General features: G+C 47.8%; 1 protein-coding gene across 2 annotated transcripts; it reads left to right on the top strand.

Moving 5' to 3' along the window:
- Nucleotides 1–1,817: 1,817 nt before the first annotated feature.
- LOC146338510 (protein eva-1 homolog C-like) lies at nt 1,818–26,256 on the top strand. 2 transcript variants are annotated; one of them, XM_084813325.1, is made up of 8 exons: nt 1,818–1,917; nt 3,382–3,581; nt 12,332–12,455; nt 13,314–13,466; nt 15,811–15,954; nt 16,217–16,291; nt 23,876–23,965; nt 25,871–26,256. In XM_084813325.1, exons 1-8 carry the CDS (start codon nt 1,818–1,820, stop codon nt 26,254–26,256), a joined length of 1,272 nt encoding a protein of 423 aa, XP_084669451.1. The 2 variants fall into 2 exon arrangements, with proteins under 2 accessions (XP_084669451.1, XP_084669452.1); XM_084813326.1 differs by lacking the exon at nt 23,876–23,965.
- Nucleotides 26,257–26,431: the final 175 nt, after the last annotated feature.

Here is a 26,431-nt window from a genome sequence, read left to right as displayed (position 1 = left end):
TGGTGTAGCCACGACAAGACTGAGCTGAGCTCCTTAGAAGGCAGCTTCCTGCATTATAAAGTATGCTAGATTTTTAAAAGGGAGCAGTTCAAGATCCATCAGCCTGATGGTGCTCCTGGCCGATGACATGCCTTTAAAAGGGGTTAAAAGTCTCCGCAGTGCATAAATATGCTTGACTGAATGCACCACAGCCAAAGAGATTGTCTCATCTTGCATTGCTCACAGCATCCATCTTGAGAAATCTGAGGTCAGCCAGGACAAAAAGACAAGACCCAAGTGTCTCAGAGGAGAACCAAGGCAGCTCTTTAAACAGAGCTGTGAAAGGAGGCCATTATGGCAGAACACAACATCGTGGACAAAGATCACCTGTTTTCTCCTCGTGGCTTGCTCCGAAGAAACGCAGCATGATTTCCTCCCGTTTGTTTGCTTTTTGTGAAATTGTTCAGGGAGGAAAACATTGGCCCTTCCAATAAATGGGAAAGTGTTTTTTGTTGTATTGAATTTATTTGTTTGTAATTAAATGAGGTATACAATATTGAGTTTAGTAAAGTGGGACGTGCAAGAAAATATTGCGGCGTGGACTGCTCCTGTTCAGGGTTCTATCCATCCATCTAGCCGGCCATGCCCTTTTCCACAATATTCCATTCCATTCTCCCCTCCCTGCTAATTTTCCATTTCCTTTTACTCCTCCATGCACAGAGAGACATTCAGCATTCTGTGGTCGCTGAGCATGCTCAGTTCAGGGCCAGCATCAAGGGTCAGCAAGGTTGGGCACCAGCCAAGGCCCAACACCCAAGCAGGGGCCCACAGACAAGAGCCCTGAGGAGTTGCTCCTCATCTTCTCCATTGCAACCTGCTTGTTCACCTGCCCCTTGCTCTGGCTCAGATGATGGTGGTGGTGAGGGGGTGTTGGATGAATGTTGCCCCTCCTTTCCTTGGATGCACTGGGCATGAGGCAGAACTGGCGTCAATTTCCTTAGCCTGTTGTATCCAGCCAGTCCCTAACTGGAACTGCTAGTCCCTAACTGGAATGCATCCATTCGCTCCTGGAATGTTGGAAATCGATTGGCCCATGGGGTTTGGATTGTCCTACAAGGTGGAGGGAATGGGTGGCAAACAAAAGCTGCTTGGAATAATTCCTCCAGGAAGCTGAAAAGAATAGCCAAAGAGCAATTCAGCATGGTGTAGTGGCTAGAGTATTGGACAAGGACTAGGGACACACAGATTCAAATCCGTACTCAGCTATGAGGTTCGCTGGGTGACCCTGGGCCTGTCATGATCACTTAACCTAACCCTACCTCACAGCGTTGTGGTTGTGAGGATAAAGTGGTGGGGGGCAGGCGGGGTGTGTGTGAGAACCATGTACTTTGCCTTGAGCTTGTTGGGAGGAAGGCTGGGATATAAGTATAACACATGCATTGTTTTTTAAATGTCCTGGGATACACTTAGGCAGAGATCTCACCATTTTCTTCTGTCTTGTGTCCAACCTTCATCTTTGTGTGCCATCGAAGAAAAGAAAAAAGAGCATACACATGGGCGGAAGAGAGTTAATTTGATTTTTAATTTATGGCATGAAAATGTCTAAGGCCAGCACTGATTAGAATTATTGGACCTCTTTTGGTTAACTAAACACACACATACACACACACTTACAGAGTCACTGCCGGCAGTGCAAAGAACCAACTCATTGTATATGGACAATAGGAGCATTTGAGTTCCAGCAGCAGAAAGAGATGAGAGATACCAGTAGGTCTGGAGTCAGAGCAGCCCTGGGACCCAAGCAACAACAGGAACACCAGGACTGAATATATGATGCAATGCCAGGATCTTGGCTGATGAGTTGGCTTCGGATTGTCGGAACCGTGCTGGGCTTCTTATGTTTTTCAGCTTTGCTGAAGGCAGCGCCTGAGTTTTCAGGTGAGTTTGGGAGATGGGCTAAAACCGTGAGGAGGGAGGCTCCTTCTTTGGCATTTGTCCTCTCGCAGCTGCTGTCTCCTCAAAGGCAGTGGCTGAGGATGGAAGCCGACTTCCGCTAATTATACACCCAAGATCCTGGATCTCTCTATTCCACACAGAGAGGGGTGGGGCTCAAACGAAGGACATTCTGAGTGGGGCACTGGGCATAGTAACCGAAGATGCTTTTGTGTGCGTGCGTCCTGTTTTGACCAATGGCTCCAGCCTTAAAACGGGGATGGGGAACATGTGGCCCTCCAGATATTGTTGGACTGGAACTCCCATCAGCTCTAGCCACATGGTGAACGATGATGGGAGTTGTGGTCCAACAACAATATACCCCATCCCTCCCGTAAGAAGTCTGGGTGAAATTTTGCTGATCCCCACTGGAACAACAAACCTGAAGTAGAATTGACATGAATCTTGGAAGAAAATCCTGGAGCCCATTTTTCTAATTTTGAAATTGCTTGCAAACCCCCCCCCCTCAAATGTATATTTCCTCCTGATTTGAATGTGTCCCTCCCCCCTCCCGCTTCAGCATACCCTGTTATGGACATTCATGTTGGATCTAGGGCAGGCTTCCCCAATCATATGCCTTCCAGATGTTTTGGACTACAATCCCCCACATTCCTGACCATTGGCCATGCTGGCTGGGGCTGGTGGAAATTGAAGTCCAAAACATCTGGAGACCACAGATTAGGATGACTGATCAAGGGGTTTTAAGTGTGAGTGTAGAACTCAAACCATTCCCACAACTACATTTAGGGCTGCACCAAAGGAAAGGATTCAGTAGAATATTCTGAAGTGTACTCTGCAGAGTAAAAAGCAATTGCACCTAAGAAGACTACCTCCCCACAGTGATAATTGCAAAGCTATGTCAGGTCCTCATCAGAAATCAAGTTGCATGTCAGCCACAAAAGCCCACTGCTATCCTACTTTCCCCCTCAGTTATGACTGCTATTGGATTTAATGATTTTAAGTCAAGATGCCACCAAACCCCACCACACGAAGTAACTGGCAGTAAATCTGTGCTTGCATTCTAGGTGAATCTGGGACAGAACAGATTGAGGACTTAGAATCTAACACAGTTCTGCTGTAGCTTGTGGGGCTCTTTTTCAGCCTTGTTGAGAATATGCCAAGTTCTGCTGCATCACAAAAGCCTCCAGAGCTAACCAGAACCTACCACATTTCTTGACGGTGGGACCAGAGCCTTGGAAATCCAAAATGGATTCTGGAAGCAGGCGGAGTGGGAAGAACTGGTGGACATCCAGCTAGAAAAATTAGATCTACTGTGCCTGTTCTGGAGCAGAACTGGATGGCTTCACTTAGTTCTGATTTTAGGTGTCAGTGATAAAGAGATGGGCAAGGTTATACTTAATGTTATTGTCCTCACAGACCCCTGAAGCCCCTTTGCTTTCCCCCCCACAGGTTACTTACAGAAAATTTTGAAGAACCACACCGCCCATGCATGTGATGGGGAGCAGTTGACAATAATTTGTCCACACAAGACCTCCATTAGTGTCCTTGCTGCATTCTATGGACGCCGGGTGCCCAGTCAAAACCTCTGCCCAACCTCAGGGGACCTCTCCTTGGAGAGCATGGATTGTATGTCAGCCACAGCCCATCAAGTAAGAGGCCCTAAAATGGAGGATTTGGGAGGAGAGGAGAAGACAGGACAGGAAGGGAGTATGTCAGCATGAAGGGCGAATCTTTTCTGTACTGCAGAACAGGGTGGGCCCATTTCAATCTGATATGGTATAATTAGATGTTGTTTTTAAACTAGAACCCACATGTTCCACCAGTAGTTTTAAATTAACAAACCAAGAGTTCATACTTGAGACTGCTGAGCAATTATGGCCTATAGAAAAGCTGGGATCTCCAACATGGTGCCCTCAGACCCCTCTCTTGGTGCCTGCCAGGCTCCCTGCCTGTCCTGATCTTTATTTTGTTAAGAATTTTTTAAAGTTAACTGGGAGGCTGGCATGCTGCAAACCCATCTTTATTTGGGTTCAAAACTTCTTTTTAGGGCTCAGACCTTTGTCTTGCACTTAGGTTCTTGGGCATTTTATTTTTCTTTTAGTCTCACCAGTTTACCGTTTGGTAAATGAGTGTTTTCTGACTGGCCATGCCTATGACAGCAGCCATTTTGTGAGAGTGCCCATGACACTCAAAATTGCAAATGTACCCACCGAAGCAAAAAGGCTGGGGTTCCTTGTGATAAGGGATCCTTAATCTATGACTTTGAAACAGGCAAAAATGAAAGATGCCCCCTTCCGAATGAAATTGACAGAAATAAAGCTCTTGCACTGCAAGTCATCTGAAACCTAAACTGTGATTAACGCTGTGCTAACCAGCAGCAGAGAACAAAGAATTTTCTGGTGCAGTCTTCTTCACCCTGGCGCCCTCCAGATGTGCTGGGCTACAACACCCATCACCAGGGTTATGGGACTTTGTGTCCAACACATCTGGAGGACACTAGGGTGGGGAAGGCTGCCCTGGTGCAATCGTGCACAACTTGTGGCTCTCCAAACTGGATGCAGCCCAGACCAGCCATATCTATCAGTGCACTGGGCACTTGATAAACCACCTGGTTTTCCTACCTGTATGGAAGCACGACACAATACCTGGCCTATGAGCTGTTTGGCTCAGTGACCTGTGGGGATCTAGATGTAGTGCAGCCTCCCCCAACCTGGTACCCTCCAGATGTGTTGGGCTGCACATTGTCCTCATCAAGGGGGGGGACAAGAGTGAGGAGCCCCAGTGATGAAGTGTCTCAGCCCCAGTGACAAAGCTTCAGCAAACAAGCGAGTTAAGCAACTGTCTGAGTTTAGCAACAGGGCGAGGAAGCCAGGGCAGTGGAACTCTCCCCTCCTTACTCCGTACTCACAGTAAGTAACTGTAAATAAACAACTATAAATAATTTCCCCACCTTCTTGTAGTAAACAACTAAGTTGTCCAGGGACCCCCCCCCAAAAAAAAACAGTTATGAAGGTAGAAAGCCAGCAGTGAGGAGGGGGCTATCCATTGTATTGCACTGAGTGCCACATGTACTACTAACTACCTGCTGGATGGACATCGTGGGTGTGTACTTGGTGTAATGAGCTCCTGGCTCTCAGGAAACAAGTGTGTTCCCTTGAGACCAAGGTTTCTGACCTGGAGAAGCTAAGAGAGGCAGAGAGGTTGGTGGATGAGACCTTCAGGGACCCATTAGCTGTGTCCCACTCCCAAGGTGGCAGCTCCTCCGCTGTCATGGAGAATGTGGGTCTCGGGGAAGGAGGGCGTCATTCTGAGGAAAAAGGAAATGATCCCTTAGAAAAGACCCATTTCTCAGAAGATGAACAAATATCGTCTCGTGCCGAGGATGTGCCTCTGGGGGAGGGGGGCTTGTGGTAGTGAGAGATTTGATTATTTGACACATGGACAGCTGGGTTTGTGATGGGCGTGTAGACCGCAGGGTGAATTGCCTGCCTGGTGCGAAGGTTGCAGATATCACATGCCATCTAGATAGCCTAGTAGATATTGCTGGGGTGGAGTCAGTGGTCGTGGCCCATGTTGGTGCCAACGATGTGGGGAAATGTAGTCGTGAGGTCCTGGAAGCCAAATTTAGGTTGCTAAGTAGGAGGTTGAAATCCAGGACCACCAAGGTGGCTTTCTCGGAAATGCTACCTGTTCCACGCGCAGGACCAGCTAGACAGGCGAAGCCGAGGAGTCTCAATGCGTGGATGAGATGGTGGTGCTGGGAGGAGGGGTTCAGATTTGATAGGCACTGGGGAACGTTTTGGGACAAGCTGGGCCTGTACAAGAGGGACGGGCTCCACTTGAACCAAAATGGAACTGGACTGCTGGCGCTAAACATAAGAAGGGTGGCAGAGCAGCTTTTAAACTAAACCCTGGGGGAAAGCCGACAGGAGCTGGGAAGCATCTGGTTTGAGTTAAATGATCCCAAAGGGATGAAGATGAAAATGTTTTTGGTTTCCCAAGCATCGAAGGGGAGGAAATAGGCCAGGAGCACATGGTAGAACCTAACAGCCAATCAAAGGGGCCAACATCCCATAGGAAAAGATGCACACGCCAGAGGCATCTGGGGAAGGATACTGTGTATAGGTGTTCCTATGCAAATGCTAGAAGCCTCTGTGCCAAAAAGGGAGAGTTGGAGTGCTTGATTTTAAAGGAAAACCTGGATATAGTGGGCATTACAGATCCCTGGTGGAGCGGAGAGAACCAGTGGAATACGGTCATCTCTGGATATAAACTCTATAGGAAGGACAGGGAAGGGCGTACTGGGGGAGGTGTTGTCCTGTACATCAAAGAGGGCATAGTGTCGAGTGGACTAGAAAACCTAAAAGGGGTACGCTCTTCCACAGAAGGTCTGTGGGTGACAATACCAGGCTCCAAAACTAATTTAGTGCTAGGAACATGCTATCGTCCCCCAGACCAGAGTGCTCAGAGTGACCTTGAGATGGAAAACAAAATCAGGGAGGCCTCCAAACAAGGAAGTGTTGTAATAATGGGAGACTTCAATTTCCAGCCACGACAGAGAGGTTAAATTTCTAGATGCCCTGAATGATTGTGCCTTAGAACAGTCAGTCATGGAACCGACCAGAGGGGAGGCAACCTTGGATTTAATCCTAAATGGTGTCACCCGGGACCTAGTACAAGGTGCAAATGTTGTTGAACCACTTGGAAACAGTGACCACAGTGCTATCAGATTTAATATATATTTAAGTGGAAAATTGCCCAGGAAGTCCAACACAGTCACATTTGACTTCAAAAGAGGAAACTTCTCTAAAATGAGGGACTGGTGAAACGGAAGCTAAAAGGGGGAGTCCAAAGGAAAACCACAATAATAGAAGCCCAGCTGAAATGTATACAGCACTTTAGGAAAGGTAGAACCAAGTCCAAGAGGTTGCCGGCATGGTTAACGAGCAGAATCAAGGGAGCTATTCGAGAAAAGAGAGCTTCTTTCAGAAAATGGAAGTCTGGCCCAAGTGAGGAAAACAAAAGGGAGCACAAGCTTGCACAAAGATGATGCAAGCAGACAATAAGAGATGCAAAAAAGCACTTTGAAGAGCATATCGCTAACATCAAGGCCAACAGTAAAGAATTCTTTAAATATATCAGAAGCAGAAAACCAGCTAGGGAGGCAGTTGGACCATTGGATGGCAATGGAGTTAAAGGAGTACTGAAGGAGGACAAGGAGATTGCAGAGAAGCTGAATGAATTCTTTTCATCTGTCTTCACTGCAGAAGATTTAGGACAGAAACCTGTGCCTGAACAGATGATTTGAGGAAGGGATTCTGAGGAACTGAGGCAAATAGTGGTGACAAAAGATGAAGTTCTCAACCTTATAGATAAATTGAAAGCAAATAAATCACCGGGCCCAGATGGTATCCATCCTAGAGTTCTCAAAGAACTCAAATATGAAATTGCTGATCTTCTAACCAAAATATGCAACATATCCCTAAGATCAGCCTCTATTGCAGAGGACTGGAAGATGGCCAATGTAACACCAATTTTCAAAAAGGGATCCAGGGGGGATCTGGGAACTTACACACTGGTTAGCTTAATGTCTGTTCTGAGTAAATTGGCTGAAGGCATTATTGAAGATAAAATTAGTAAGCATATAGAAGGACAAGCCCTGCTGAAAAAGAATCAACATGGCTTCCGCAAAGGTAAGTTCTGTCTCACAAACCTTTTAGAGTACTTTGAGAGTGTCAATAAACATGTAGACAGGTGATCCAGTAGAATCATAGAATCATAGAATAGTAGGGTTGGAAGGGGCCTACAAGGCCATTGAGTCCAACCCCCTGCTCAGTGCAGGAATCCAAGTCAGAGCATCCCTGACAGATGGCTGTCCAGCCTCGTCTTGAACGCCTCCAGTGTGGGACAGCCCACTACCTCCCTAGGTAATTGGTTCCATTGTCGTATTGCTCTAACAGTCAGGAAGTTTTTCCTGATGTTCAGCCAGAATCTGGCTTCCTGTAACTTGAGCCCATTATTCCATGTCCTGCATTCTGGGATGATCGAGACATCAGTAGACATTGTTTACTTGGACTTCCAAAAGGCTTTTGGCAAAGTCCTTCACCAAAGACTCCTGAGCAAACTTAGAAGTCATGGAATAAGAGGAGAGGTCCTCTTATGGTTAAGTAACTGATTAAAGAACAGAAAGCAGAGAGTAGGAATTAATGGTAAATTCTCCCAATGGAGGGAAGTAAATAGTGGGGTCCCACGGGGATCTGTATTCGGACCAATGCTTTTCAACCTGTTCATAAATGATCTGGAATTAGGAGTGAGTGGTGAAGTGGCCAAGTTTGCCGATTACACCAAGTTATTTAGCGCGTTTAAAACAGAAAGAGATTGTGAAGAGCTCCAAAAGGATCTCTCCAAACTGGGAGAATGGGCATCTAAATGGCAAATTTGTTTCAATGTAAGCAAGTGTAAAGTGATGCACGTTGGAGCAAAAAAAAAAACCCCACCCCCAAGAGAAAAAATCCCAACTTCAAGTATAGCCTGATGGGACCTGAGCTAGCGGTGACCGACCAGGAAAGAGATCTGGGGGTTGTGGTGGACAGCTCAATGAAGATGTCAACCCAGTGTGCAGCCACTGGACAAAAAGGCAAACTCCATGTTAGGCATAATTAGAAAAGGGATTGAGAATAAAACTCCCAATATCATACTGCCCCTATACAAATCAATGTTGTGACCACACTTGGAATGCTGTGTACAGTTTTTGTCACCACACCTAAAAAAAAAGATATTGTAGAGCTGGAAAAGGTGCAGAAAAGAGCAACTAAAATGATCAAGGGCTTGGAGCATCTCCACTATGAGAGAAGGTTACAACAGCTGGGATTGTTTAGCTTGGAAAAAAGGATGGTAAGGGGAGACATGATAGAGGTGTACAAAAGTGTGCATGGTGTGGAGAATGTGGATAGGGAGACATTTTTCTCCCTCTCTCAAAATACGAGAACCCGGGGTCATCCCATGAAGCTGATTGGTGGGAGATTCAGGACAGATCAAAGGAAGGACTCCTTCACACAGCGCATAGTTAAACTATGGAATTTGCTACCAGAGGAAGTAGTGATGGCCACGAGTTTGGATAGCTTTAAAAGGGGTTAGACAAATTCCTGGAGGAGAAGGCTATCAGTTGCTACTGGTCTTGATGGCTATGTGCTACCTCCAGTACCAGTACACCAGTTGCTGGGAACATGGGTGGGAGGGTGCTGTTGCACTCATGCCCTGCTTGTGGGTTCCTGGTTTTTAGCTGGTTGGCCACTGTGTGAACAGAATGATGGACTAGATGGACCCTTGGTCTGAACCAGCATGGCTCTTCTTATGTTCTTATGGGAATTGGGAGTTGCTGTTCAGCACATCTGGGGGGCACCTGGTTGGGGGAAGCTATGGAGCACCAAAGATAGGCATGGTTGGGCACTTGCCGAGGGCTCACGCCCCAGCAGGGGCCCACTGACACGAGCCCCCTGGAGTTGCTCCTCCTCCCCCCATTGGAAGCTGCTTGTTCACTCACCTCTTGCCCTGGCCCAGATAGTGGTGGTGGTGAGAAGGAGGAGCAGGAGATGCCACGGCCTCCTTTCTCACTGGCTCTCTGCCTGTCAAGCCAGCAAGTGGGAGCAATGATGAGAAAGAGGAGGTCCCAGGGCAGGGTCTGAAGGCACGTGAGGCAGCCACCTTGCTGAAGCGAAGCAGGTCTGGGTCTGGTCAGTGCTTGGAGGGGAGACCACCTGGGAACCCCCTGTAGCCACCTTGAGTTGCATGATGGAAGAAAGGTGGGATATACATGTAATAAAATAAATAAATGAATAAATAGGAGGAGAGGAGGAAGAGCAACTAGTGAAAATGGTGTCTTGCCCAAGGGCCCTCCAAAACCTGGAGCCGGTTCTACTTAAGACCCTGGATTCTTTAGATTCTTGACAACAGTGGTGCTGAGAAGGAGGAGCAGCAGATGCCCCAGCCTCTTGCTCGCTGGCCCTTTGCCTGTCAAGCAAGCGAGCGGTAGCCATGACGAGAGAAAAGATGAGCAGCAGGAGCAGCTGGTGACAATGGGGTTGAGAAGATAGAGTCACAGAAGGAGGGGCCCATGGAGGGCGTCTTACCCTAACCCTAAAAATCTTGGAACCGGCACTGCTGGGAGTGACCCAAGCAGAGTTACAAACCAGCAGCTCCCCGCCTGGATGGCCTTCTGGAAGCACACCACTCCCCCTCCTGGACAGCTGAAGTGAGGCATTTGGCAGCTGTTGTTAGAAGTCTTTTATTGGTATTAAGATCTCCCACGTGAGTGGCTCTGAAGATCAGGGAAGTGGCAGTCTGGGAGAGGGTGTCCAACCCCTTTCCACCATGCCTTTTCCCCAGTCTCAGGGACAAAGTAGACATGACGTTAACCAGTCTTTGCACCGATCTCGCATCTACTGTGCACAGGAAAATAACATGCAAAAAACAGTCACAGGGTTGGGTGAGTTGAGCAGGATCAGGATCTTTAGTTCTGTGAGAAATGACCTCTGAGCATATTTGCATTGGGAGAAAATTCCCCCCTTGGCGCCAGTGTGTGTGTGTGTGGGGATTTTCCTCAGGACCAAATGAGCGGACGAAAGAGTTAAATTTCCCCTCCCTACTTGCTACAATCCTTGGAGAGAGGATGCTCGAGAGTGCATGAAGAAAAAGAAGCAGGGTTAAGAAAGATGGGGCACAGAGAGAATGTGGTAGAACAAGGGAGTGTATGGGGGGGGCAAGAAGAAATGGAGGTGGGAATTAACATGTATTTGATTTATTTATTTATTCGAGAATAGGTTAAAATGAAACTGCTGGGTTAAAAACATGGCAAAATGCTTTTACACTATTATAGCGAAGTGCCCTCTTGTGTTAATAAGCATGTAAAAGTGGCTCTGGGAGTATATTTGAGTTTTGCACCCCTGCTGGGGAATAAAAGGAGCAAGTTCTTCCTCACCACTGATGTGTTGACCTGGTTCACATGTCACAACAACCCCTGGGTTGTGTAACTCATGGGCTGTCAGGCAAGAATGGGAGTGAGTGAGCGTGCTGCCTCCGGCCTGCTCATTGCTTCCACTTTCAATTAACAACCTATGATCACCCTGTTTGTAGGTTGTTAGAGTGATGTCTGAACCTGAACACTCAACACTTGTTGAGGATTAACAACCAGGATAAACTTTTGATTTGTTGTTGGGTTTACTCTGGGTTGTTAAACAACCCAGAGTGTCCCGGTTCAGACATCACATTAACAGCCTATGAACAGGGCGATTGTAGGTTGTTAATTGAAAGTGAAAGTGAGGAGCACTCACTCACTTGCTGCCACTTAATATTGGCAATTTGCAAGTTAATTAAACCACAATTGTCCATTACGTGCGAACTGGGTCATAGTGGCACTAGCCTTGATGCAGTTTTAGTAACATGGCAAATATGCAATATAATGAAGAACAGGGAAGTCTGTTAATTCCTGCCTTAGGCTGCAATCCAGTTGATCTTTATCTGAGAGTAAGTCCTATAGAACTCAATGAGAATAGCTTCTGAGTTGACATGCATAGGGCTGCACTAGGAGCTCCTAATTAGGAACATAGGAAGCTGCCTTATACCAAATTAGACCAGTGGTCCATCTAGCCCAGTACTGTCAACCCTGAGTGGCACTGAGGGATTGCCAACCTTTGTGGGCCCGTGGACACATTTGGCATTTTGAAATCGCGCCCTGGGCACCACCACAAATTGGCTACTGTAAGGGAAGTGTGGGGCCAATCATAAAAATGTTGGGAGTGCCCCCGCATCTGTTTGTGTGTGAGCATGAATGCGCACCCTGTGCCTGTGCTTCTCTCTCTCTGTCTGGCTCCTTCCCCCCTCCCACCCCCAGGGCCAAGATCTACCAACTGAACCCAAGTGTTTCCTTAGAGGCTCAGTGGGTCAGGAATACCCATAGAGTAAAGAAGGGTAAAGGGTACCTCTGAGCACATGCTCAGCCCAGGAATTTTATTTTCATTACTTAGCCTTTTCACACAAAAATCCATTCCTAGTGTCTGTCCCCCACCTTTTCTTTGTTGAGAGTGTGTGAGGGGAGAGAGAGAGAATGGGAGAGAGACTTCTAGTTCTTGCTATTAAACAGCTGGAAATCAGAAACCCTCGCTGGTCTACTGCAAATCTCACAGCGATGTACCAGTAGGTCCAAATCTACTTTTTGTCCACTGCTGCTCTAAGGGTGCATAAGTGGTCATGTTGGATGCTCCCATTCTTTCAAGGACTTTGGGTTTTTTTAAATACAAATTATTAAAATGGTCTGGTAATGCATATATCTAGGCATTAATTCTGGTCCTTCCAATAAAAGGCTTAATTCTGGTATAATTTAAAGTGTGTCCTTTACTTACAGAAAATGATGGATGAATGCCAGGACCAGCGATGGTGCCATTTCTCAGTCCACAGCCGGGTGTTCGGGCCTGATCCATGTCCAGGAACACACAAGTATTTGGTGGTGTCATACAAGTGTAGACCAGGTGAGTGAGTTCAGTAAGGCATTCACAAGATTAGCATGCTTTGGTGTTAGCGATTTATGCTGATGTTCATTTAACAATCACATGCTACTACTGTTAGGTCAGCCTTGAGGGGCTGTAGCTCAGTGTCAGAGCACCTGCTTTGCATGCAGAAGGCCCCACATTCAATCTTCTGCATCTCTAGGTAGGGCTAGAAAAATCCCTGCCTGGAACCCTGTAGAGCCACTGCCAGTCAGTGTAGACAATACTGAACTAGATGGACCAAGGGCTTAACCTAAGATAAGGAAGACTCCTAAAATCTCTGGTTTGAGAGGGGGTGGCTGTGGCTCAGTGGCAGAGCCCCTGCTTTGCATGCACAAGGTCCTAGGTTCGATCCCTGGCATCTCCAGGTAAGGCTAGGAAAGAATCCTGCCTGAAACCTGGAGAGCCATTGCTACCAGTCAGTGTCCACGTTACTGGGCTAGATAGACCAGTTGCCTGACTCAGTATAATGCCGTTTCCTATGTTCCCCAATGTGGAGCCCTCCTGATGTTTTGGACATCAACTTTTATCAGCCCCAGTTAGCATGGGCAATGGTCAGGAATGGTGGGACCTGTAGTCCAAAATATCTGGAGGACACCTGGTTGGGGGAGGCTGTGTTATGTGGGTCCACAGCTAGTTGAACAAATATACTCAACCAGTGCTAATTAATGACTCTGCGTCAACCTGGGGGAAGGTCTCGAGTGGAGTGGCACAGGGCTCAGTCCTAGCCCTGTGCTGTTCAACATATATTCTTTAATGAAAGACAACAGTGCTTTAAAAACTAACACGGGCGAGACGAAGGATGATCAATGAGTTTGCAGGTTGTGTTCCATTCCCCAGCCAACCATCGCCTCAAGACCGTGTGCGAAAATGACAAACTGAGACTGCGGTGCCGGAACAAGTCCGTCCTAGCCATTTACTCTGCCATCTACGGGAGACCTTTGTGGGGGAAGCCAGAGTGCAATTCTGCGAATGGGACAGGACCTGACATAGGTATGCAGGACAAACGTAGGAGGCCAGTACTTGCCAGGAGAAATCCAAATGATTCTGGGACTTAGGTCGTCTTCATGGGATGAAGAGAAACAGATCCAGTATACAGGGAGGGGCTGTAGCTCAGTGGTAGCAGAAGGTCCCAGGTTCAATCTTCGGCATCTCCAGGTAGGGCTGGAAAATCTTCCACCTGAAACCCTGGAAAATGGCTGCCAGTCAGTGTCGACAGTACTGGGCTAGACAGATTAACGGTCTAACTCAGTATAAGGCATCTTCCTATGTTCCTACTCAGTCTCTCACTCAGCTGCCGCTGCTTGTGTGTCCTGCTGATTGGCTCACCTGCGGACAAACATGGTCTTGGACAGGTGAATTAGACCCATTGCTGGAGAACCTGTGCTCCCTTCCTGAGAATGCCAAGGCCCGCATTCTAGCAGTGGGCTGAATGCCAGCCCCTGGAGCCCCCTGGCCCTGCTACTCTTTCTCCGCCTTGGATCGGTCCTTTAGAGTTCTGACTGAAACCTGGAGCAGATTCACCGCCCCACTGACATTGGAGCCACCAGCCTCCACTGTTGGACCCCCTGCAGGAGTGTGGCCCTTGGCAAATGCCTGACAATACCAATCTTAGGCACCACTCAGAAATAGGAGTGGCAGGAGCAAGGCAAAGCAGGAACAGCTCCACTCACCTCTCTCTGATTCCTTCTGGGTGGTGATAGACATTGAACACAGAGGAAGAGGGCCAAGTGACTAGAAAGCAGGGAGGACAAGCTGGGCCCACTGAGGGGATATTGCCCAAGGGGTGCTCAAAGCCTGAAGCCAGGACCGATGGAGCCTGTTCCAGTTTAAAAGAAGGGAGAAGCATGAAAACGTGGGCGCATGAAAACACTGCACTGTGAGCTGTCACAATGCTAGTGGTTTTGACAGTGACATTTAAGGGGTGGCTTTTGCATTGTCTGGGAAGGAGCCCTAAAGAAGTTCCATGCCGCTTTCCATCGCGCATAGCAGGGGTGCTGGCCCTGTTTCAGCTCGAGGGCTGAACTCAAAATTGGAGAAGCTCTCAAGGGCCGCATTCCAGTGGTGGGTGGCACCAAAGGCAGAGGCGGCACTATATTCGGGGTGAATAAGGCGGTGACCCTCTGCCTCTCCCCCACCCGTTTGTGGCAGAGAAATCCCCCCCTCCAGCCAGGTACCTTTGCTGCAGTGCAGGGCCTGCAGCTGCCGATGGCCACACCTGATCGTCTCCTGGCCGCCTCCAACAATCTCAGCAGAATATCGAGCATCTGCCCTGCCCTTTGCCCCACCAGCCCCAATGAGCACCAGCCACCACTGACCTAAGGCAAAAGGAGGCATAGCCCCAATACCAGAGTATTTTGCCTTAAAGCCCTCACTGCTGGTACCTGAGCCTTCAGAGAGGCTTTTCAACCTTTTAGAATGCAGGGAGCTGCGAAAGCCGGGAAACCACCAAATGATCCGTGGTTAGGGGAAAGGGGGTGGCAGGGCCGGCCCTATCATTAGGGAGAGTGAGGCAACTGGCAGATGGTAGGAGGCAGCAGTGGGAGTACACCAGCCATTCTACTCTCTTAGGAGGACAAAGCTGTGTGTGCCTGACCTACATCCCCTGATCTGCTTCCCTCGGGTGTGATCGTAGAATCATAGAACCATAGGGTCAGAAGGGGCCTACAAGACCATCGAGCCCAACACCCTGCTCAGTGAGGACTCTGTCCATTTGCCAGTGTTGAAGTAAGGTTCAGGTGCCAGTCCAGTTGGTTTCTGTACCTGGAATGGAAGGGGGCACCATCTTGTCCTTTGCCTCAGGAAGCAAAATGTCTTGAGCTGGCCCTGGGGGGTGAGGCCAGGGAAAAGGGTTGGCCAGGGGAAGGGCTGGATTGGAGCCCCAGGCAGGCCAATAGCCCTGATGTATTTATTTATTTATTAATTAAATTTATTAATCGCCCAACTGGCTGGTCACCCAGCCACTCTGGGCGATGTACAACATATAATAAAACAGTTTAAGACAATAAAATTCTACAATAAAAATGTTTTCTAAAATACCCTAACCCACCCCAAATGCCTGCCTGAACAACCACGTTTTTAATGCACGGCGGAAGCTCATGTATAGTGTCCTAAATTTTAACACGCATAACAGGGTTGGTCAGATTCACCCTCACAAGGTTTCCACGGGGCCCATCCTTGGCCCCATTTCACAGATGGTGAACTGATGCCAAGGGATAATAATAAACGCAGTTGCACCCGAGGAATGGCTTGGTAAGTTCATGGCTGGGTCCACCCTACCCATGTTGGCACTTCCCCTACTCTGCTGGGACCTGACCATGCTATGTATGCCTTGCAGAGTGCTTGGCTCCTGATGCGCTGAGGAGGGTCTCCCGGAGATGTCACAAGAAGGAGAACTGCACTGTTGTCGCTAACAAAGCCACCTTTGGGGACCCCTGCTTCCCTGGGGTGAAGAAGCAGTTGAGAGTCTCCTTCACTTGTGGTAAATAGTAACTGTGCTGGATTTTGCTCTTGACTTGATAACTGGCAGCAAAGAAACAGGAGAATCTGGAGAACAGGCCAACTGCCTGAGCAGTTGACCATTTATGCATTGCCAAAACCGAGGAATTGCATCACACATGCGAGTGATTTATAGCAGCCTCTACGCGATAGCCATAAATTGGGTGCTGGTCCTAGGAAAGCAGCAAAACTTCAATTTCCCTCCTACATATCAGAAGCAAAGCTTCCATTTTTTCCCTTTTCAGTGCCAAGGCAGTTGCTGGAAGAGGTGGGCCGGGACTCCCAGGAAGACCCCTTCTCAATCTCAGACTACACACATGGTAAATGCTCTCTCTTCCCCTTAATCAGAGGTCAAGCTTTGGATGCAGAATTAGCTAGTAGGATTCTCCCACACACTCCCTTTCCCCATATAGGACAGGCAGGCAATCATTCCTTCTAACAGCGAACTCACATAGTGAGTGCCAAGAGGATGGTAGCCAAAATGGAATGGAGAATGGAATCCTCTGCTTGGAAGAGAATGGCTGGCTGGGACTCTGAATGGGTGGACTTCCGTAAGGAGGGCGATACACTTCAACATTTTGTTGCAGTCCCACTTATTAGATTCCCTACCGAACAGACTAAGGTCTTTCACAGCCTGTTTTATGTACAGAATGCAGTCATTTTCCCCACCCACCCATTCTCCAGAGGGAACACCTAGAGGGAATCCTTCTAGTGTGACAACAGGAAGTTATTTTCCTTACCAAGACGGCCCAGAAAAGAGGGCTCATTATTAAGGATCGGCAAATCTTGTCTTGTCTATTTCACTCAGGTCCTCATTTTTCCAGTGTTACATTTTTAATATCCCAGTTCTCCATCAGATTGCAAATTACTACTGTTTTAGTTGGCACAAAAGTTTGTACATATTCTTCCCTCCCCAATGTATGCACTTTTGTGTGTACTTTTTCAAATGCATACATTTTTTTCAAGCAGTTTCTCCACTGAATATAGCATTTCTGTGCATGTTTTCCCCAACTATACTCAGTTTTTGTATGCACTTCTTGAAAACTTTGTGCATATATTGGTTTTTAATGTATTCACAAACTTTGGAAATGTACGGATTTTGAGGGCAAACTGTGTTGCAGTTCATAGTCACATCTGCGAAGAACAAATTTCTCACCCAGCATGCTTACTTGTTAGGATCTCCCCCTTTGAAGGGATACTCATGCATTAAAGATGCACAGGTAGCCACATCATGGCTTGTCTCCCCGCCTTCCATATTCCAAATCTTCTGTCCTGGTGTCTCCCATTTTGCCCATTCTGTACACACCACCCTCTTGGTTGTTTTCAGCTCTGCCCTGAAGGGAACATGTTTTCCACTGGGAATCTACTCCCCCGTCTTTGCTCTCTTGTGAATTTCCTTCACTGGTTGGACTCGATGGTCTTGTAAGCCCCTTCCAAACCTATGAGTCTATAATTCTATGATTCCAGAGTGGGGAGGGAACGGTATTCCCTCTTAACAATAAAGCTGTTAAGGGAGGGGCCGTAGCTCAGTGGTAGAGCACCTGCTTTGCATGCAGAAGGTTCCAGGTTCAATCCCTGCCTTCTCCAGGTAGGGCTAGAAAAAATTCCTGCCTGAAACCCTAGAGAGCCATTGCTGCCAGTCAGTGTTGACAATAATGGGCTAGAAGAACCAATGATTTGACTCAGTTGGTGAGTTTGCACATCATGCTAAGCCACCCTGACAGTAACCCACGACGGGCAGGTGGCTTGTCCCGTCCTCCTGACAAAACAATCAGCTGCTCGGTGGCTTGCTGTGGCTTGTTTCTCCCCCAGGCCCTTTCAGTCCTCCTGGCCGTTGCTGGCATGTATCCCAGTGCCCTTTGCAGCAGAAATCCTCATTCCCTGCATCAGCACACTTTCTGCAATTGGTCTGCTGGGGTTGCTGGCTACCAAGGAAGACTCCCCACCCCACCCCACCCCACCCCCTCCCTCTCCCCCCACATCAGATCCCCAAAAGGATTTAAGTTTCTGAGCCCTTAGGAATGCGGGAATGTGGTCACAACTGGGGGGAGGGGCTGTCTGCTATTGAGTCCTGCATACTGATATCCCCGTCTTGTAAATGTCTTTGTCAATTTCATCCTCCACTTCTGTGCTTCCCCTGCTTTGTTCCTATGTGGGTGTCAATGGATGAAATATGAAGAAAGGCAACAGCTAGAAACCAGATAAGATTATTGCAGCTTTATAACAGTCATCTTATGAAGTGATAGTAGTGGTGGGTGGAGTGCCAGGAGGAAGAGGAGGAGGAGGAGGCATTGTCAACTGTTGCTTTTTGTTTAGGGAGGGGAGGGGAAGGCCAGGTGACCGTGAAAGACAGTGAATACAGAGAAACAAAAGACGTGGGTGGAAGACAAAGCCCACAGGAAAAGGTCACTGTTGTAGATTGTTGTTGTTGTTCAGTCGTTCAGTCGTGTCCGACTCTTCGTGACCCCATGGACCATAGCACGCCAGGCCTTCCTGTCCTGCGCTCTCTCCCGGAGCGTGCTCAAGTTCATATTCATTGCATCCGTGATGCTATCTAGCCATCTCATCCTCTGCCGTCCCCTTCTCCTTTTGCCTTCAGTCTTTCCCAGCATCAGGGTCTTTTCCAGGGAGTTTTCTCTTCGCATTAGGTGGCCAAAATATTGGAGCTTCAGCTTCATTATCTGTCCTTCCAATGAGCACTCAGGGTTGATTTCCTTGAGGATGGACTGATGTGACCTCCTTGCAGTCCAGGGGACTCGTAAGAGTCTTCTCCAGCACCACAGTTCGAAAGCATCAATTCTTCGGCGCTCAGCCTTCCTTATAGTCCAGCTCTCACAGCCATACATTACCACTGGGAAAACCATAGCTTTGATTAGACGGACCTTTGTCGGCAAGGTGATGTCTCTGCTTCTTACTATGCTGTCTAGGTTGGCCATAGCTTTCCTCCCAAGGAGCAAGCGTCTTTTAATTTCATGGCTACAGTCACCGTCTGCGGTGATCTTGGAGCCCAAGAAAGTAAAATCTGTCACTGCTTCCATTTCTTCCCCTTCTATATGCCAGGAAGTGATAGGGCCAGATGACATGATCTTAGTTTTTTTAATGTTGAGTTTCAAACCAGCTTTTGCACTCTCCTCTTTCACCCTCAACAAGAGGCTCTTGAGATCCTCTTCGCTTTCTGCCATTAGGGTGGTATCATCTGCATATCCGAGGTTGTTGATAATTCTCCTGGCAATCTTAATTCCGACCTGTGATTCATCCAACCCAGCATTTCTCATGATGTACTCTGCATATAAGTTAAATAAGCAGGGTGACAATATGCAGCCTTGTCGTACTCCTTTCCCAATTTTGAACCAATTGGTTGTTCCATCTCTGGTTCTTACTGTTGCTTCTTGACCCTCGTACAGGTTTCTCAGGAGACAGGTAAGGTGGTCTGGTACTCCCATCACTTTAAAAATTTGCCACAGTTTGTTGTGATCCACACAATCAAAGGCTTTAGCATAGTCAATGAAGCAGAAATAGACGTTTTTCTGGAATTCTCTTGCTTTCTCCATGATGCAGCGAATGTTGGCGATTTGATCTCTAGTTCCTCTGCCTCTTCTAAACCCAGCTTGTACTTCCGGTAGTTCTCGGTTCGCATACTGCTGAAGCCTAGCTTGTAGGATTTTGAGCATCACCTTGCTGGCATGTGAAATGAGCGCAATTGTGCGGTAGTTTGAACACTCTTTGGCGTTGCCCTTCTTTGGAATTGGAATGTAAACTGACCTTTTCCAGTCTTGCGGCCATTGTTGAGTGTTCCAAATTTGCTGGCATATTGAATGCAGCACTTTAACAGCATCATCTTTTAGGATTTTAAATAGCTCAGCTGGAATACTGTCATCTCAGCTAGCTTTGTTGTTAGTAATGCTTCCTAAGGCCCACTTGACTTCACTCTCTAGGATGTCCGGCTCAAGTTCAGTGGCCGCACTATCATGGCTATCAGGGACATTCAGATCTTTCCTGTATAGTTCTTCTGTGTATTCTTGCCACCTCTTCTTAATCTCATCTGCTTCTGTTAGGTCCCTGCCTTCTTTGTCCTTTATCATGCCCGTCTTTGCACAAAACGTTCCCTTGAGATCTCCAATTTTCTTGAAGAGATCTCTAGTCTTTCCCATTCTGTTGTTTTCCTCGATTTCTTTGCATTGTTCATTTAAGAAGGCCTTCTTGTCTCTCCTTGCTATTCTCTGGAACTCTGCATTCAGTTGGGTATATCTTCCCCTTTCTCCCTTGCTTTTCGCTTCCCTTCTTTCGTGAGCTACTTGTAAAGCCTCATCAGACAGCCACTTGGCTTTCTTGCATTTCTTTTTCTTTGGGATGGATTTCGTTGCTGCCTTCTGAACAATGTTACGGACCTCCATCCATAGTTCCTCAGGCACTCTGTCTATCAGGTCTAATCCCTGAAATCTATTCCTCACCTCCACTGTATATTCAGAAGGGATATGATTTAGGTCATACCTGAACGGTTTAGTGGTTTTCCCGACATTCTTCAATTTAAGCCGAAATTTTGCAAGAAGCAGCTCATGATCTGAGCCACAGTCAGCTCCAGGTCTTGTTTTTACTGACTGTATGGAGCTTCTCCATCTTTGGCTGCAAAGGACATAATCAATCTGATTTCGATATTGACCATCTGGTGACGTCCATGTGTAGAGTCGCCTCTTGTGCTGTTGGAAAAGAGTGTTTGCTATGATCAGCATGTTCTCTTGGCAAAACTCTATTAGCTTTTGTCCTGCTTCATTTTGTACACCAAGGCCATGCCTGCCTGTTATCCCGGTGATTTCTTGACTTCCGACTTTAGCATTCCAATCCCCTATGATGAAGAGGACATCTTTTTTTGGTGTTAGTTCTAGAAGGTGTTGTAGGTCTTCATAGAACCGATCAACCTCAGCTTCTTCGGCCTCAGTGGTTGGGGCATAGACTTGAATTACTGTGATGTTGAATGGTTTGCCTTGGATTCGTACTGAGATCATTCTATCATTTTTAAGATTGTACCCCAGTACTGCTTTTCCCACCCTTTTGTTGACTATGAGTGCTACTCCATTTCTTCTAAGGGATTCCTGCCCACAATAGTAGATATGATGGTCACCTGAATTAAATTCGCCCATGCCTGTCCATTTTAGTTTGCTGATTCCCAAGATGTCGATGTTCAATCTTGCCATCTCATGTTTGACCACCTCCAGCTTACCTTGATTCATTGATCTGACATTCCAGGTTCCTAAACAATATTGTTCTTTACAGCATCAGATTTTCTTTTCACCGCCAGACACATCCACAGCTGAGTGTCCTTTCGGGTTTGGCCCAGCCGCTTCACTCTTTCTGGCGCTACTTGGAAATACCCTCTGCTCTTCCCCAGTAGCATATTGGACACCTTCCGACCTGAGGGGCTCATCTTCCGGCGTCATCTCTTTTAGCCTTGTGATACGTTCCATGGGGTTTTCTTGGCAAGAATACTGGAGTGGGTTGCCATTTCCTTCTCCAGTGGACCACATTTTGTCAGAACCCTCTGCCATGACCTGTCCATCTTGGGTGGCCCTGCACGGCATAGCTTATGGCTTCACTGAGTTACGCAAGCCCCTTCGCCACAACAAGGCAGTGATCCATGAAGGGGTGTTGTAGATTAGGGATGGCCAAATTCAATATTCCTGAGGACCATGTTGTTCTCCAGATGGGAGCCCAGGATCTAACATGGCACACATGGTGACGCAATGGAGTCAGGCCTCACAGAGTAAAATCCAACCTAAGTCCTACTTAGAGTAGACCCATTGAAAAGAATGGGACTTCAGTTAGTCATGACTAACTTAAATCCCATTCATTTCAATGGGTCTACTGTAAGTAGGACTTAGGTTGGATTCTATCCACAGGGTCAAAGTGCCAGGACTTTTTGATGAGCATGGATGATGATGTCATCTTGTCATCTGCCCCCCCCCCCCTTTCCCTGTTTCCTCTGAGCTTAGCTGCAATCTAAGCTCAGGGCAATAGATTTTCCCGCAATAGTATATTGCTCTGAGCTATCCCAGTTATAATGCGAAATGTTTGGGGGTGGCTTGACCTGGAAGGGGCAATTAAGACCCATGCTTTACAAAAAGGCTACTCCTGATGGGGATGAAGACTGCTGGTTTGTTGACTTTGAGATCAAATGTTTCTCCCTGGTGCTGAGAAACAAAACTCCTGGAAAATCTGAAGCTGGTGGGCTTTTGCTGTTTGGGGACATGCTGTATCCCTCTCTTTCCCTTTCTCATGCAGTCACAGGTCTCTCCAGCTAATGTCCAACATGCTAACCCTTCACTGCCCTTTGCTAGGTATTATTCTATGGCTGTCAACTTATCGTAATCAATTGGGTATTGTGCTATGTATGGCTGGTCTTTGGTGTGTGTGTGTGTGTGTGTGTGTGAGAGAGAGAGGGGGGGGAACAGATATGGATCAGCATCCCTGCCTGCATGCCTGACTCTCCCTTGGGGGGAGTGTCTATGGAGACTGTGAAAATGAACACCTGTACTTCAAAATTTCTCCCTACATCACTGGCCACACAACTTAACTGCTTGATCCTTACACTATATATTAAAGTCAGTGCCTCCTAAGAGAGCAGAGGACTCTGGGATACCTTCATGTGACTTCATATGACAACGAGGGGCAATATGGTGTAGTCGTTAGTGTACCAGACGGGTACTGGAGAGACCCAGGTTCAAATCCTCACTCAGCCATCAAACTCATTGGGCGGCCTGATGCCAGTCACTTTCTCAGCCGAACCTGCCTCACAGGGTTGTCCTTTTGTCAGGATAAAATGGGGTTGGGTGGGGGGTCATGTGGTATACAACCCTGTGCTTCTTGGAGGAAGGAGGGATTAAAAAGGCAACAAAGAACTTCAGTTATTTATTAGGGACACAGTTCACAGAACATTGGAAGCTGCCTTATACTGAGTCAGAACATGGGTCTATCTAGCCCAGTATCGTCGACACTGACTGGCAGCAGCTCTCCAGGGTTTCGGACACTTTCGCAACTGTACCTGCCTGTGCTGGCTCCAGGTTTTGGAAGACCCTTGGGCAAGAAACTCTCAGTGGGCCCCCTCCCTCAGTGGCTGATTCACACAACACACTAACCCACACTCAGTGGTTGAGTGTGGGTTGTTGTTGAACCGTGGGTTATCGCGTTTTCTGAATGCAGCACGTTTTCTGCAGGGTGGCTTGTTAATGATGCAGTGTGGCTCGTTATTTTATTTATTTATTAATTTCATTTCTATACCGCCCAACAGCTGAAGTCTTGTTAGCCACCCCGAACAACCAACAACAAACCATGGGTTCTCAAGGGGGCCTGTTTGAGAAAAATAAGCCATACTGCATGGTTAACAAGCTACCCTGCGGAAAATGTGCTGTGTTCAGACAACATGCTAACCCACGGTTCGACAACAACCCACACTCAGCCACTGAGCGTGGGTTAGCGTGTTGTGCGAACTCAGCTGGTTAATCTAGCTGGGCAGCGTCACTAGCTGCTATTGTTCCTCTTCCTTATCGTTGCTACGCCTTCTTGCTCGACAGGCAGAAAGCCAGTGAGCAAGCAGGCAGTGGCATCTCCTGCTCCTCCTTCTCCCCAAGATCGTTATCTGGGCCAGAGCAAGAGGCAGGCGAACAAGCAGGTTGCAGGGGTGAAGAGGGGGAGCATTTGGTCCCTCAGCAGGTGCCCAACCATGCCTACCCTTGGCACTGGCCTTTGTACCTGGAGATGCCAAGAATAAGCCTGGGACTTTCTGCATGCAAAGCAGGTCCCTCCCCTAAATGGTCCACCTTAAATCTAGTATGCTCTTAGAAGAGAGACACATCTCCCGCGTCTCCCAAACCCTTGTCAGTAAGACCCTGCTGTCCCCTTGTTTGCTGCAGGTGGCTGGTACACTGGGCCGAGGCTGGCCAGGCTCCGAGAAAATCTGATGATATTTACTAGCTCTCTGGAAACTTTTGCCCATATCTGGGGTACGTGCGACTTCCCCGGCTGCGTGAGACGGACAGTGGCGAGATGCTGGGAACAGAGCCAAAACAGACGGGATGCGGCAAATCTGCAGCTGGAGTTCTCAGCTTTCACTTAAAGGCCACTGTGTGGTGGCTCCAATTTTGATCAGAGCAGCAGTGCTGGGCGTGGGGTGTCGTGTCCCCCCCCCCCAAGGCACACAATTTCCCAGATCTGAAGCAGCGATTAGTCCCACGGGGGAAGAAGCACAGGCACAATACAGATTCTTGTTTTTCTTTCCCCAGCACAGATTTAGATCAGGAAAAGAACAGGGGAGAAATGATGAAATATGTCCTTCCTCAGTGCTGCCACTCCGAGAAAAATGGGAGCCTCCAGCAGTTACTTAAAGTAAAACAAAAACGAAACAAAATGAGTAATCCCATGACTGATTTCTTGTGTCGTCTGTTTTGGCCCTGACTGTGGAAGCTTCTTTTTTCATGCGTTGTTCTACAGCAGCCTTCCCCCAAACCAGTGCCCTCCTAATGTGTTGCACTATAACTCCCATAATCCCCAGCCAGCTTATTAAATGCACAATTCATTATGGATTCAGCTGGCTGGGGTGATGAGAGGTGTAGTCCAACACATCAGAAGGGCACCAGGTTAGGGAAGGCTGTTCAAGAGCTACAAAGATTGAGGCCCAAGGGCTCTATGAACCTGGGGAGCATATTCCTCCTTTCCCTTTGAAAGGATTCAAGACACAGCTGAGAATGCAGGGCGGGGTGGGAGGGATGTGTGCTTTTGAAGGAGATAGGGTCAACTCTCCATGCATGCAGCAAGGGACACAGCTAGGAAGGCATTTTGGCTCTGGGATAATGGAGAATAGGGCTATGCATTCTCTGCCATTGAAAACCAAACCAAACAAAATGCTGGATGCAGAAAAACTCCGCTCTTTAGCCCACATCAATGATTTGTACTTATTTGCACATTATATAGGCATAATTCGTTTGGATTCAAGTTCTAAGACAGGACAGAGAGCTCCATGGCATGCCCCCACCTCTCCTCTCTGTTTCAGAGAGGCATGGCCTGCACAATTCTTTACGCAGCCTTAAGGACTAGAAACGTGTTTGATTTCATCTCCCCTCCTCTCTCCCAAAGCAAATTCAGACTCTCTGGAGGCTGACTTCTGAATGAATTACCCATTTATGTACTTGTGCAATGCAATGAGGGTGCGTGTGTATGTGGGCACTTGTAGGCACAGTACGGAAAGCCCAAAGAGCAGCCTTAGCAATAGCAACATTGTGCTGGACTGGAAATGAACATTGGAGACCTTTTCAGCTGGATCCCACAAGGCGGTAGGGGCACTGGTAGGTCTGCCCCCCGCCAATCCATTTCCTGGGGTGTTGGACCTGTTCCACACAGCCCAGAGTGCCCATTGGTGCCAACAGAAGCTGTTTTTCTCAGCTTAATTGCTATGCAGGTCCCATTTTCAACCGGGATTGCAGCTGGGGAGGGAAGAGTTAAATCTCCCCTTCCCCCTTCCCCGATGCCCCAGCACCCCCCCCCCACACACACACACATCTTCCCTTGCATGGCAATTAAGCTGGAAAAAAAACCTTTTTGGGCGGGTTGAGATGATCTGGGCCAGGGTGCAAATTAACAGAAGAATTTCTTTTATTTGAGATGATTTGGCTTTGCCTCCTGTGAAACTTAAATAAATCCGTGTAGTTATTTCTACATTTGCATATACAGATATAAATTAACATACGCAGATTGTATGCAGAGCTGTGTCCTAGGAGCTTGAGCCCAAACTGTGAAGTGCCTAGCGATGCCCCTGCAAAGTGGGCAAACAAGCTGGATTTGTGTGTTCTCCCTCTGCAGGAGAGGGGGGATAGATGTATGTGTGTGTTGAGTATTACCATTTCTCATTGCAGGCCTTCCAGAGAAAGTGGGCTTTTATTTCCTGTGTGGGGTTTCGGGAGGGCTGGTGTTTCTCCTCCTCCTCATTGCCCCCAAAATGGCCTTTTGGCGAGACGTTAAGGAGGCCTTCAAAGCCACAGAGCGGAGTGACAGCTTGGAGCTGGAGACGACCCACTTGCAGGACGAGCGGAATGAAGACAATCACGATGACAGCTCCTCCGACTCCTCCTTCCGCCGCCTTGCCCGCACCTACCGGGACTCCAACAACATCTTTGGGCCGGAGCTGACGGCAGCTCTGGAAAGAGCGGCTGACCAGCAAGGCCTCGAAGGAGACAAGATCTGGATACCCAAGGAGTCCAGCCCGTACGCCATCCACAAAATTAAGTCGGCCACCAAATGAGAGGGAACGGCCCTGGAAACCGGGTCACAGAGGTCTATTGTATGTGGATGTGAACTCCCTCTTCCCCCACTCCCAACGTCTGTTCAGTAGGGGGTTAGAAATGTCAAATAACTGAGTAAATTAAGTGGTGCAGAGAGGTCACTTTAGACTTCCGGGATGATAGCCTTACACCTCC

Source organism: Heloderma suspectum, chromosome 9, assembly GCF_057233095.1.
Source record: "Heloderma suspectum isolate Gila_16-S chromosome 9, 16-S_ref, whole genome shotgun sequence".
In the NCBI taxonomy this organism is placed as follows: Eukaryota; Metazoa; Chordata; class Lepidosauria; order Squamata; family Helodermatidae; genus Heloderma; species Heloderma suspectum.
This window is presented reverse-complemented; position numbering and strand designations above follow the sequence as displayed.